Here is a 13,885-nt window from a genome sequence, read left to right on the forward strand (position 1 = left end):
GGAAAATGTGCCTGTTTTTCAGATGAGGAAATGGAATTAGAGTCACTGCTGTGCTATAGACAGGGTTGATGACTACATATATTTTAAGTTCTTGACTTCTGACCGACTGCCCCTGCATATTCTTGTTGTCTCTGTAGCTCATAAACCACCATCTAAAACTATTCAAGACGCTTTAGCTGAAACAGTTTCTGTATTGTTCCTTTGACAAAATCATCTTCGTCTTCAGTTCTTGCCAATGACTATTCCTTTTCTAAAACATGCGTGCAACCTTCTTGCCATCTATAAACTTCTACACAATTTAGTCTTGTATTTCTCAATCATACTGGCTGTTGAACAAGCGAAGTCTGTCAATACTCTACTGGTATCGAGTATCTGGGTCGTGTCTTTCACAGCAACTCATTGTCTTTTCTCCTGTGTTAACGATAACAAAGTAAAGTAAATTAAATCCATTAAGGCATCTATACGCAAAATCACACCTCAGAAGTTTCTATTTGTAATACATCCTTTAAGTCAAATAAAATATATTTTTTTTCTTTAAATAACATTATCAACCTAAAATGGAATTTTGAGGTTTTAGAGTTGATTTTGGTTTGTTTTGGGTTTTTTTCTTTTTTTCTTGAGACATAATGGGAGCTTCTTTAGCCTCCAGATGTAGACAGTAGATCACTACCAGCCGATGGTCAATGATGAGAATTTCGGGTTGGTAACTTCTTTTAATGCATACAAGCTGATCCAGAAATAGACAGCTGTCTGTAATGTAATACTTTGTATCCCTGTTTAGCCAGCTACTACTTTGGGAATGGCAACTCTCCTACCTGGGTAATTTTGGTGCATGTGTTATGTCTTATTTGTCATGTCCTGTGACTTTAAAAATCGTAGAATACTGTTTAAATCATATTTTTTTTTTTTTTCCTTTCAAAAGTAATGTGTGTATAACGTTAGTTTTCACATTCTATTTTGTTCCATTTTACTTTTGGTGTACTATTAATAGGTAGGTATCCACAGATCACAGGCAGGATCAGTGTACATTCTACTCTGCTTAAGTAACTTTTAGGTGTGAGGGGTTTAACTTTTGGAAGTTCCAGGGGTTTCCATCTACCCACAGAAAAATGCTTCTTTGGCAGTACAGTTCAAGAAAAGAAAAAGGAGAAAAAGAAAAAAAGAAGAAAAAGAGCTATGATGGTGTTCCTTAATTTAGGTGTCCTGTTATTTCCTGAGCAATCTCATGGTCTCAGGATAGCTCTGAGCATCAACCTACATTCATACTTCTTTTAAAGTAGTGTTATGAAAGTTACTATTTAAGGAGGCAAAGTGCTGTATGAGCTACACTGGAGTGTATTTCCCATAAGCTTGGAAGGTTACATGTTGCTGATGTAAGTTTTTGTGTTTCTAGGCCTGGAAATGCTTTTAGAGGAGAGGAGTCTTCTTTCACATTTTACTTGGACCCGATACAGCAATTTAAATTAAGGAGCTGAGTTAGGGAGAGAAGAATGCATGAATCAGAAACATGTAGAGCTTTGAACATCACAGAAAAAGTAATGAAATTGCAAGTTGCTTTAAAATAGTGTGATACTAAGGTTTGGGGTTTTTTTCTAATTTTGAACAGAGTACCAGAGAAGCAGAAATCAAGTTGAAAAGTGAAAGCAGAGTTAAACTTTTTGCCTTGGATCCAGATGCACAGGTTAGAGTTTTTACAAAGAAGCATGTTACTTTATTTTATGTTGATCCTTTTGAGATAAAAACCCCTGACCTAAATTTTTCTTTTCTCTTTTTAAAGAAACTTGATTTTTCTGGTATTGAACCAGAAGTGAAGCCATTTGAAGAAAAGTTTGGAAAAAAATTTCTTGTGAAGTGTAATGACTTATCATTTAATTTGCAAAGCTGTGTTGCAGAAAATGAAGAAGGACCAACAACAAATGTAAATAATTCACATAATTATTTTTTGTTAATATGATAATGAATGCCTTAATATTGTGTTGGCACTATTCTTATTGGCAGGAATTCCTTGCTGTGATTGAGAAACTTACGTTGTGGGCTTTTTTCTACTCCTTTATAATAAGAATAAGACCCTAAATCCAATGAGAAGCAACTTGGCTGCTAGTCTTTACATTGTGTTGTAGAAGGTGGAATTTTTATTTTACTATCTTTTTACCTGCTGACAGTAGGGTGATGGACGTGTGTACTCATCTTCCTTTCATGCACTTGTTACTCATACGAATGTTACTCATCTTCCCTTCATATACTTTTAACAGTAATATCAGATGCCAGCAATGACACTTGATTCTTCTTTTTAATGTGCAGGTAGAACCTTTCTTTGTCACATTATCATTATTTGATATTAAAAACAACCGGAAGATTTCAGCAGATTTCCATGTTGATTTGAACCACGCCTCAGTAAGGCACATGATACCCAATGCATCTCAACAGATGATGAATGGCAGTGGTGATAGCATACACGGAATTCAAGACATTCATGAAACTGTATTACAATATCCAAAGCAGGTAAGAACGAGTAACCTAAAAAATCAGCAGGATTTTGGATCCAAGTAGAGAGTTTTCCTACGTACTTGGGATGGCTTTCTGTTATGTGATGTAAAATGTGTGTGCGTTTTCCTTTTATTTTTCTCTCTTATTTCTAGGGAATATTCTCAGTCACATGTCCTCATACTGACATTTTCCTTGTGGCTAGAATAGAAAAAGTATTACAAGGAAGTATTACACATTGTGCTGAACCATATATGAAAAGTTCAGATTCTTCAAAGGTATGTTACCTTCTTCTGTGGTGTGTAAAAAGTGCTGAGGTGGGACAGGTTGATTTCACATCAGTAAATGTCAACCAAAAGCTTAGTCCTTTTTTTAGGAAATTCAGATAACTGGATAATTTGACTCAGTAAATTGTATTATTACTAGTAACTTATCAATTGAAACATTATAGATAAAGTCTATCAATTTGATGGATGGACAACTCAGTGGATAAAGAACTGGCTGGATGGCCTCACACAAAGAGTTGTGGTCAATGGCTCAGTGTCTGGCTGGAGACCAGTAACGAGTGGTGTCCCTCAGGGATCAGTGTTGGGACCGATCTTGTTTAACATCTTCATCGCTGACATGGACAGTGGGATTGAGTGCGCCCGCAGCAAGTTTGCGGATGACACCAAGCTGTGTGGTCTGGTTGATATGCTGGAGGGAAGGGATGCCATCCAGAGGGACCTTGACACGCTTGTGAGGTGGGCTGATGCCAACCTTATGAAGTTCAACCATGACAAGTGCAAGGTCCTACACCTGGGTGAGAGCAATCCCAGTCACAGCTACAGATTGGGCAGAGAAGAGATTCAGAGCGGCCCTGCAGAGAAGGACTTGAGGGTGCTGGTCGATGAGAAAATGGGTAACGGGTTCAAACTTAAACAGGGGAAGTTTAGATTGGATATAAGGAGGAAATTCTTTCCTGTTAGGGTGGTGAGGCACTGGAATGGGTTGCCCAGGGAGGTTGTGAGTGCTCCATCCCTGGCGGTGTTCAGGGCCAGGTTGGACAAAGTCTTGTGTGGGATGGTTTAGTGTGAGGTGTCCCTGCCCATGGCAGGGGGGTTGGAACTAGGTGATCTTGAGGTCCTTTCCAACCCTAACTATTCTATGATTCTGTGATTCTATATTATTGGGAAATATTTGTCTAGCTTTTTATAATTGTGATTCAATTACAATTTTTGTAATGGATTTAAACAAACTGATTTGACAAAAGAGTCTTGGAATTCAAAGTATTGGACGTTAATGTGAAAGTTGAGTTGAAAATTGCTGAACAATGAAACATTCAATATAGGTCAGAAATTAACTGTATGTTTCTTAGTTAATTTGTCTTATTTACTGTATCATTGTTGCTGACTTCCTTTGTCTCACTTTTTGGTGACCACAGTTTACTGTGATGTTGTCTGCACTCTCGTGGGGTTTTTTTTCTTCAGAACCATTGAGATCATTAAGCCTCTATTTTTACGTTTAAAATGAGTGCAGATTTGATGTAACTCCAGATCACTTTTGGAAATAAGCCACTGAAACATCCGAAGTTTGCTGGAGTCCAGGATGACATAACATTTGAATGTTTTCTGAAACATATCTAGAAAAAGCTTTGTCACTTGCTGCTCCTTGTTTGTAGCTGAAGAAAGTTTTAATTTTGTTGATTTACAGTTGTGCTTAAATAGTTTGACCAGGATAGCAGGAGAAAAGATTTTTGTAAGTAGTGTCAGCTACTATTAACATTCTTCCTGTTTTCAGCTAGTGAAAGGGAAGAAGGAATGGTTAACTTTCAGTCTCTGCAGAGGAGCAGTGTTCTTTCCTACTGACTTAATGCTGGCTAAGATACACATAAAAGAACTGTATTTTTCTCTTGATCTTAATATAGATCAGACTACTGATTTGCTTTTCCAGGGATACTTGAGATTTTTTTTCAGTTATTGTTGGAAAACAGCAGCTTTGTATTTTAGGAGTCTGGTTTTGAAGTATATGCTGACTATTATCAGTTGAAACAATCCTGAACTGAGTAACTGATTTTGGTGGTCTTAGGTCTGAGCTAAATGGGAAGGTTAAGTAAGCCCAAGTGTTCCCAAATCTGACTCCGAGTGTTAGGCTTCTGTCATTCTACGCTATAAGAGTAGCCAACAGGAACATCCATGGCTATATTAACTTATACTGTGCATTTCTGGTATTCATTTGCTTATAGTTTTATACAGTTGAACACTTAGTGTGATTTTTTTTTTTTTTCCTGCTCTTGTTCTTGGGGATTACAATGTATTAAATTGAAACAACACAGTGGCTCAGCTCTTTAGGCCTCCATGTGTGTCAGTACAATGAGCAAGTTCCAGTTCCCTAGAGAATTACAACTATGAACAATAAAAAAAAACATGGAAGCAGCAAATTCTATAGCCACAAGATCATTTGTTCTCCCCTTAAACATTGGTTATGGTGAATTAGTGATGATTACTTGCCAAGGTTCTATGCTTCTGAGTGACATTTCCCCCTTTTTACAGGAAAGGCTAACGGAGAGTTGGCTCAAACAACACACTAATAAACACAGCTCTTCATAATCTCAACAGTATAGAGCAGGGATAATATTCAGGCAGGTTTATCCCATGGGGCTTTTTTGCCTTTGGCAAATAATTTTGCTTTGTGTAGGCATATAAGAAACGCTGATTTCTGGAAAAGAGAAGGCTGTTGCTCTGTCAGGAGGCTCTGCTTTAGATCAAGTGGTTCAGCTCTTGTGTTGAACATCACACTAGTGGGTTTCTAGCTCTGTTACACGTTGGTTCTGTGTAATGGAATTGTTTGTTCGCTTGGAAGTTAGCAAAAGAAAAAAATTAAAGTTTTAGTGAAAACAGTGTTGCAATGTCCATACATGGAATTGTCCCTGTGATATTCATACAACTCGTCTGTGTGTACATATAATACAAGTATTGCAAAGCATTTTACTATTTGCAGGAATGTGTTCTGGTACATGGAGTGGGTGGTGAATAGGGAAGCAAGGGGGAAGGGGGCATTTTTATCTGGAGTCACAATTTCGTCTTTGAATTTTGCTCTTTTGTGTGGGATTTGTGTATAATACTTTTTTCTTGCTTAATTAAATATGTATCATCAGGAGTGTTAGATGGGTTTGTGTTTTCAGCCACGAAATGCTGTGAAATCGGCAGGTCCTGCTTAACCTGACATGAATTGTTAAGAGGTATTTTCGTTTCTTTAGCTCACATACTTAGGTTTAATCTTCTAAAGAAGATTTTTCCAGTTCATACCAGTGTCAACATGTAGGGTTTTCCTTGTGTGCTAATGGTACAAAAAAGGTAGCTTTTAAAACGTGGCTATTTCTTATGTTCCTTGCAGGTTGCACAGAAAGTTTTGAAGAACGCTAAGCAGGCATGCCAGAGATTAGGTCAATATAGGATGCCTTTTGCCTGGGCAGCTAGGTGAGGACAGATCTTGCCAAGCTGTATTTTTTCCTGACTTTCCTTTAACATTATTTTCTGCTTCTCACTTTTTGTAAAACTTCATGTGCTGTTTAAATTATTTCTTGTTTTACTTTCAATTAACCAAAGATTTCTGACAGTCAACTTTATACTTCAGCTTGGTTGTAGGGGAAAAAAGTTATAAACATTCATTGTATTCTTATTCAAACAATTGAATATTGCCAACTGTTTTCTATTGTCATTATTTTTTATTTTACTATGAATGAAATGGTTCACACTTGATTTGTTATACCAAGCTATTTATATGTTAAAACTCACCTTACAATGACAAGAGTAATAAACGCCTAATATGAAGGATGATGCAGTATGTTCTAATTTGTAGTGAAGAAATTTTCTGGAGTTAATTTCAACACTTTCATAAACTCAGCTGAAAGCAAGATTTTTACTTTCAGGACACTGTTTAAAGATGCCTCAGGAACCCTGGACAAAAATGCAAGGTTTTCTCCTCTCTTCAGACAAGACAGTAATAAACTTTCAAATGAAGACATGCTGAAATTGTTAGCAGATTTCAGGAAGTAAGTCTAATTTCCCCACTTTAAAAAACAGAACCCTAACAACTCACCTTTTTTGTTATGGTCTTGAACTGGAGCATCTGGTGTTTTGATGGATGTATTTGTATGTTTTTCACTTCAAATATAGAAGTTGTATAAATATTACCAAGACCTCCATGCAAGTTCCAAATCTTTTCTTTGCAGTGTTTTTTTGGCTATAAGCAGGACTGAAGTATTATGCATGTCTAACATGTAATAAGCATCATATCCTGAAGTAGCTCTATGTTAGGTGTTATGCTTGCACAATACACTCTTCTAGTTCTCAAAGGAAAACAAGTGTGAGCATCACATGTTCACTGACCTTGGTCAGAAAATGCTAGCTCTCAGGGAAAGGGATTCAAGCCAATATCCAGTTCACCTTTCTTGGGAGTGCATGTTTCTCAGGATGCTTAAATAACATTGCTCATTCTTTCTTACAAAGTATTCCTAAAGACTGCAGCAGTTTGTGCAAGGCTTAAGAATCTCTTACTGACAGATGATCCTATTAACAAATAGTTTTAGTACCCTTTCTTATTAAATAGGATATTGTCCTGGTTTAACTGCAGTCAGTAACCCACGCAGCCCGCTCGCTCACTCCCCCACTTTCTCCCCCCCACCCCTGCTCCCGGAGGGATGGGGAGGAGCAGCGGGATGGTCAGATACAAGTCCACGGCCACGTCCATGTCCATCCTGCCCTGCTGCCGGAGTAACTAAAAACATCAGTGTTATCAGCGCTGTTCCCAGGCTGAAAGTCAAAAACACAGAACTGCACCAGCTACTAAGAAGGAGAAAAAATGACTGCTATGCCGAACCCAGGACAGTAATAAAATTATAGAGCAATCTCTGCTGCGTTGCAAAGATATTTCCAATTCTGTTATGGTACAGTTAGCTGGAGTTTTATTAATATGAATAATTGCTAATAGCAAAAAGCCTGGGCTATAGTTTATTTTATTCATGCTTATCAAATCTGATAGGAGATGAGGTTTGTAGCAGGCATTTTAATTCCATTTTAGCAAGCTGGTTAATGTTTCATTGGAGTTTGCATAGCACTGAAATTGCTGTGTACTGATACTCCTTGCCATAAACAGTATTATTGAAACTGAAACTAGTCGAGTAAATCAGCTTGCAACATCACTTTACTTTGTGAATTAAGGAAATGCTTTTGGTTATTTCAGCATCCTGCTTGTGGAATCATGTAGAGTACGTCACACAAATTTTATTAATAGATTGTAATGTCTAAGGCTTAGCTATTGAAATTAGAATCTAAACTCCAACCAGAAAAAGTTGTTTGCTTCACAGCATGAGATTGCATTTTGTGAAAATACTGCATCCACTTTCTCTGTAATAATTTAAAAAAATAATGCTCCTGACTATCTTTGCTAATAAAAGGTTCTGCATGTGTGTTTTAACATGGAAAATACTCCTACTTCAAATTATACTTCAGAGTTCTCTTCATGATAACATCTAAGAAGTGCCATTGAAGGGTAGTTAATCGTAAATGTTTTTCAGGGTGAGTTATTACTTTAGAAAAAGGATGAGGTAGGAAAAAAAATTACTGAGTAGAAGACACATTTTGTTAACTTTCTGCTTTCTCTCCCCTTCTGTTCGTCTCCTAAGTTTACCCCATTACCATACAAACTTGTCACTGGCCATTGAGATTTTAAAAAGCTTTATTTATATGTCCCCTCTTTGCTGCAAATTATAGTGAGTTATTATGTGCTAACATACTTACCTTTAACAAAGTTTTCCATTTTGATTTAAAGAAAAACATGATGCTTTTCTTAACCTTTTCCACACTTGTTAACCAAGCCTTACCCTTTTTTTCCTCATAATTTAAAGAAGAAAAGCTGTGAATCTAGGCAAAAAGCCAGACCAGATCAGTCATCCACCCCCAAACTACCTTTCCTCTCATATTCCTATTTCAGGATATTACTTTTGCTTCTGTTTCCTATTTCTCTTTACTCTGGCATCTGATAGTTTTGCATTTGGCCTGACTGTGAGATTTTTTTTTTTTCCTTCCTATAGACCTGAAAAGATGGCCAAACTTCCTGTTATTTTAGGAAATCTGGATGTTACAATTGATAATGTGTCACCAGATTTTCCAAGTGAGTATTAATAAACACTGTTAAATAAGACATTCAGCTTTTTCTCTTCAGTTTTTTATTGGGTTTTTATGTATTTTCAGATTATGTTAACTCATCATACATTCCCATGAAACAGTTTGAAAGCAGTACCAAGACACTAATAACTTTTGAAATAGAGGAATTTGTTCCCTGTATACCTAAACATACTCAGCCTTTCACCATCTACAACAATCATCTTTATGTTTATCCAAAGTACTTGAAATATGACAGTCAAAAGTCCTTTGCAAAGGTGAGTAGAGGAAAACTGTATGTTCTTGTTTCTCAGGCTTAGTTAAGATTGTTTGTATTTCTGTGATGATCCATACAATTAACTGTTCGGGGTTTTGTTTTTTAATACTGCTTTAGGCTAGAAATATTGCAATATGCATTGAGTTCAAGGACTCTGATGAAGAGGATTCTTTGCCTTTAAAGGTCAGTCTTTTGATTTTTGTGACCGATAAAATAATGAACATTTAGCTAACACAGTAGTATTGAATTAATTTATCTAGTTTGGGATGGCAGCTTTCTGTCATCCTTTTGCATTTGGCATAAGAGTAACTTCTAGATAACTTGCTTAGTTATGACAGATTTCTAAAAAACCCTCAGAGCATTTAATTTCCTTATATCATTGAAAATTCCAAAAATAAACTTGTTGCAAATAAGTGTGGGTTATGCCTGCTCCACAGGAGGAATTCTTTAAAATTACTGTTTTAAAGCTTCAGATCAACTGCAGAGTCGAGCTCTGTGTTTGTTTATGGGCTACCACAGTGTAGAAGAGGTTCCTGGAAGAAGAGAAATAGAAAAATATATAGGAAATCTGAGGTGAAATCACAGTGTCAGCGTTACTGCGCAGCAGGCAGTCCACAGATCATGTGAGCCCCTGTCTATGTGAAGGAGTCAAGTTAAATGTTTTTCCAATGTCTGAAGGGGGCCTAAAAGGATGCAGAAGAGGGACTCTTCATCAGGGACTGTAGCGATAGAAGGGGTGATGGGTTCAAACTTAAACAGGGGAAGTTTAGACTGGATATGAGGAAGAAATACTCTACTGTAAGGGTGGTGAGGCACTGGAATGGGCTGCCCAGGAAAGTTGTGAATGCTCCATCCCTGGCGGTGTTCAAGGCTGGGTTGGACAGAGCCTTGGGTGACATGGTTTAGTGTGAGGTGTCCCTCATGGGAGGCCCATGGCAGGGGGGTTGGAACTAGATGATCTTAAAGTCCTTTCCAACCCTAAATGTTCCATGATTCTATAAACAGAAGGTTAAAATATTTCAATTTCTAGACGAAGCAGATTCTAAGCTGAGAGTGGAAAATGTTCACAGGGTTTTTTTTTTTTTGTTCTTTCTTTTTTTTGATTATTAGTGTATCTATGGTAGGCCAGGTGGACCAATATTTACTAGAAGTGCATTTGCTGCTGTTCTGCATCACCATCAAAATCCAGAGTTTTATGATGAGGTAAGCTACCTTTCTAAGGTAATGTTTACTGATTTAGGTATTATGTAAATTCGAAAATACAGTAAAAAATTTGAAGATTGCAAAGTTCTTGATCATGATTTCAGGTAAATCAGCTTCCGTTTTCACTGAAGTACGTTTGTAAGTTTTGTGTGTATAATTCTTGATCTTGCTTCAAATAACACATACTCTGGAATTGCTTTCTAAGTGTGAAATCAGTAAAGCATGTCACTGCTCTAGCTAAAGAGTTCTACAAAGGTTGTGATTCTTTGCCTTTCAGATCAAAATAGAGTTGCCCACTCAGTTACATGAAAAGCACCATTTGTTGTTCACCTTTTACCATGTCAGCTGTGATAATTCAAGCAAAGGGAGTACAAAGAAGAAAGATACTGTTGAAACACAAGGTTTGTACACTAATGATTTATTTTCAGTAATTACTGGGGAGATTTTGAGGTATGCTTATACAGTAACCCGTGATTTTCATGATCTAAATAATGCTTTCTAATTACATTTTACTGACTGATTTCATTAATTATTTATTTTAATTCAAATGTTTCAAATGTTGTTTTAGAATGTTTATCAAATATATGGGGCTTTTTCAAGCTTGGTGACAATTTATTTGCCTTTGTAATGGTTTCTAATTGTTTGAGTTCAAATCATTTGACCTTTACAGTAACATTTTCTGTCTTATGAATTACATATCAGAAGTAAGACTTTTGTAAGGGTTTATGTCCGGATTCATAACACACTTAAAACTACTTGTCTTTCATGTTCTGTAGTCGGGTATTCTTGGCTCCCTCTAATAAAGGATGGAAGAGTGGTGACCAATGAGCAAAACATCCCAGTGTCGGCAAATCTTCCGTCAGGCTATCTTAGTTATCAAGAAGTGGGGGTTGGAAAGGTATGTTATATAAAATTAATATTAAAAAAAAAAAAAAAAAGATGTGGAGAGAAGGTTTGAATGTAATTCCCCAGTCTGATAAGATTTAAGTAATTTTCTAGTAGAATTTTTTTTCTTTTATAGTTGAAATAGAGTTCTTTGCAAAACTGACATCTGATTTAAAGGAAACAAGCAAACACAAGTAGAAATGGGAGACAAAACTTATGATTAAATTCTGACTTTTACAAGAGTTTAAATCAACCTATCTGAATATAGTTTTTCATTTAGATTTTTTAAGTACTTACTTCTGTTATTATTTAACTGATGTGCTTGGGAAATGTTTAATTTTTTCTAGTAATAATTAACTAGAAGTTACAGTAATTTTAGAATATATTAAACTATTTTTCAGTTTATGAAGATTTGCAAATAATCTGAAGTCCTGTACTAAATTTTTTTTAGCATTTCATGCTGTCTCCTTTCAGTAAGTCCTTTATTCCTGAACAAGTCTTATTCTCACATCTTGATTTTTTGTGATATTTATATTTCACGAGTGAAATTTATGGTTGTACTTTTCAAAGCAGAAAGCTTGCAAAGTTGTAGTAATAAAAATTATACCAAGGAGGATACAAAACGTAAAATGTGATAGGCAATTTGACTAAGCGAATGAAATGCAGAGATGAAATTGACTCATTCTGGAGGAAGAGGCCTAAAATCAGCAGCAAGAGGTGCTGCTGTCCTCCTGTTCTACCACCATTTCTTTTTTAAACTCTGCTGTAAGCTTTCCAGCCATCGTCTCCTTCACATCTCATCTTTTCACATTGTAGGTGTATTCTTTATGCCTCTGCTGTTTGTCTCTGCTCACGCCCACAGGTAGAAGGTTAGGACCAATAAGACTAGTTGTAGATCCAGCAGTAAAATCTCTCCCTACCTGGTCAGGATAGACAGCTGAGTGTTCCCATTCTTAGTTCTTTGGATATGGGATGGAAAGGAAGCACTGGCTGCTACCTGTTTGTAACCTCTGTTAAGGTTTAAACTCTGTCAGTATCTGTGGAAATTCTTATTTTTTTTTCTCAGAAAACTAGTAGATACTTCTCTTTAGTCAGAAGTTTCTTTGCAGTTGTAGGTGAAACATGAAATCTGTGACTTATAGAAAAGCAGATTTTTTAGCCAGTGAGGAAACCTCTGTGGGACTTACAAAAAACCATTTTAAGCTTCATAAGTGCTTTTGATAATATTGCCTGCATAATTTTCCTTTTTTTATGACTTTATTCATTGCACACATTTCTTCAACCTGTTTAAGAAAAATATAAAAATTGTTGTTTGTGGTACTATGAACAAATTGTTTTACTCTAGTATACTGCTACATTATTTTACTTTTCCTCTGCATATGTGCATGCAGCATTCTGGTCCTGAAATTAAATGGGTAGATGGAGGCAAACAACTGTTGAAAATATCCACTCATCTGGTGTCAACTGTGTATACACAGGTGAGTTATGAAACAAATTAAATTAGAGAAGGTTTTAGGAATACTGTGTGTTTGTTTTATGTATATAGACTATTGGGAAGTTTCTTAAAGTCAGTATGTTGATCTCTTTGTCTCTTGGATGCTCTGCATAGTATCTCTTACATCAGCTGTGAAAAGCAACAGATCTTACATGGAAGCTATTAAAATGTGAGCCTTTTGTCTAAAATTGTCATCCATTCCAATCTATATTTCACTGTTAGATGAGAGGTCATAATTGTCTGAAAGCTATCTACTGGAATGTCTACAAAGCAATGAGTCCTGTTATAGCTACTTACAAAATATATAATATAATTGGTTGGGATAATGAATGTTAAGTGTGCTATTTTCTGCATGTCAATTGGTTTGAAACAAATACAGGTGCTGTTTTGTATTCAGAAATCACTGGAAATTTCTTACGTGCATTAAAAAAATAAACATTACATGTAGACTAACTTAGTCTTTGGAATAGTGAACTTCAGTTATTTTTGAAAATTGAATCTGTGGACACCTATATGGATTTCTACATATCAATCTTTTTAATGTGTTCTGCTTTGGATTATGGATAGCGATGTTGGATATCGTTTAATTTGTTGTTCTTTTTGTCTTTGACAGGACCAGCACTTGCATAATTTTTTTCAGTACTGTCAGAAAACTGAGTCTGGAGCTCGTGCACTAGGAACTGATCTTGTAAAATATCTAAAGGTATAAAATGGCAATGAATAAGAGATAAATTATTTATTTATACTTTTGCAAAGCCTTAGAGCTTCAGACATTTTCTCGATCTCATTAATGGAATAATCAGTATAAGAAAGAACAAAAAGGTACTTCCTGCCTTAGATAAATTACAGTTGCAGTATAAGAGGAAACCATGAGGAAATAATGAGACAGCATTGGTCAGCCTTAGGAGTGATAAATTTGAAATACTGATGGCTTAGTTTGTCAAAATAATCAAATTGAACTGCATGGGGGAATAGCAAGGAATGATGACTCCTGATTTTCTAAAATGTTTCTTAGGAGGTCATAATTGTCATGTCAACAGTTTTCTTTCAGGATTAGATCAGTAGAGTGCATGGTTTCCACAGCAATTTTGTCTTAACCAAGTAGGCTGTATTTTTAATGTGAAGCCCAAAATTTAGTCACCTTAAAATCTATGTAAGGTATCACAGGTAACTATTTTTCTTGGGCACAACAGAATTTGTAGTTGTAATTGAATACCATCGGTTAATAAAACTGGACTTTCTACTCAGGACATTTAAGTAAGAACTTGACTATTAAATGTGACACACTTCTAAACTGGACTTGCTTTGGGACCCAGGTTATGTCAGAACCATGGCTCAGAGTCTTCTTCCTTGTCCCAAGATTTCTGTGATCAGCTTTGGTATAAAGCAGGACACATT

General features: G+C 36.1%; 1 protein-coding gene across 7 annotated transcripts in view; it reads left to right on the top strand.

Moving 5' to 3' along the window:
• Nucleotides 1-13,885, top strand: part of DOCK9 (dedicator of cytokinesis 9) — a 115,974-nt gene that overhangs the window by 54,291 nt on the left and 47,798 nt on the right. For all 7 annotated transcript variants that reach the window (XM_065678017.1, XM_065678018.1, XM_065678019.1 and 4 more), the window contains exons 10-23: nt 1,607-1,681; nt 1,778-1,918; nt 2,302-2,502; nt 2,640-2,762; nt 5,860-5,942; nt 6,395-6,517; nt 8,558-8,637; nt 8,718-8,905; nt 9,022-9,087; nt 10,015-10,107; nt 10,385-10,508; nt 10,884-11,005; nt 12,384-12,470; nt 13,101-13,190. In XM_065678017.1, the coding sequence (XP_065534089.1) occupies nt 1,607-1,681; nt 1,778-1,918; nt 2,302-2,502; nt 2,640-2,762; nt 5,860-5,942; nt 6,395-6,517; nt 8,558-8,637; nt 8,718-8,905; nt 9,022-9,087; nt 10,015-10,107; nt 10,385-10,508; nt 10,884-11,005; nt 12,384-12,470; nt 13,101-13,190 (1,596 nt within the window). The remainder of the gene's footprint in view (nt 1-1,606; nt 1,682-1,777; nt 1,919-2,301; nt 2,503-2,639; nt 2,763-5,859; nt 5,943-6,394; nt 6,518-8,557; nt 8,638-8,717; nt 8,906-9,021; nt 9,088-10,014; nt 10,108-10,384; nt 10,509-10,883; nt 11,006-12,383; nt 12,471-13,100; nt 13,191-13,885) is intronic.

This window comes from Lathamus discolor, chromosome 4, assembly GCF_037157495.1.
Source record: "Lathamus discolor isolate bLatDis1 chromosome 4, bLatDis1.hap1, whole genome shotgun sequence".
Taxonomy (NCBI): domain Eukaryota; kingdom Metazoa; phylum Chordata; class Aves; order Psittaciformes; family Psittacidae; genus Lathamus; species Lathamus discolor.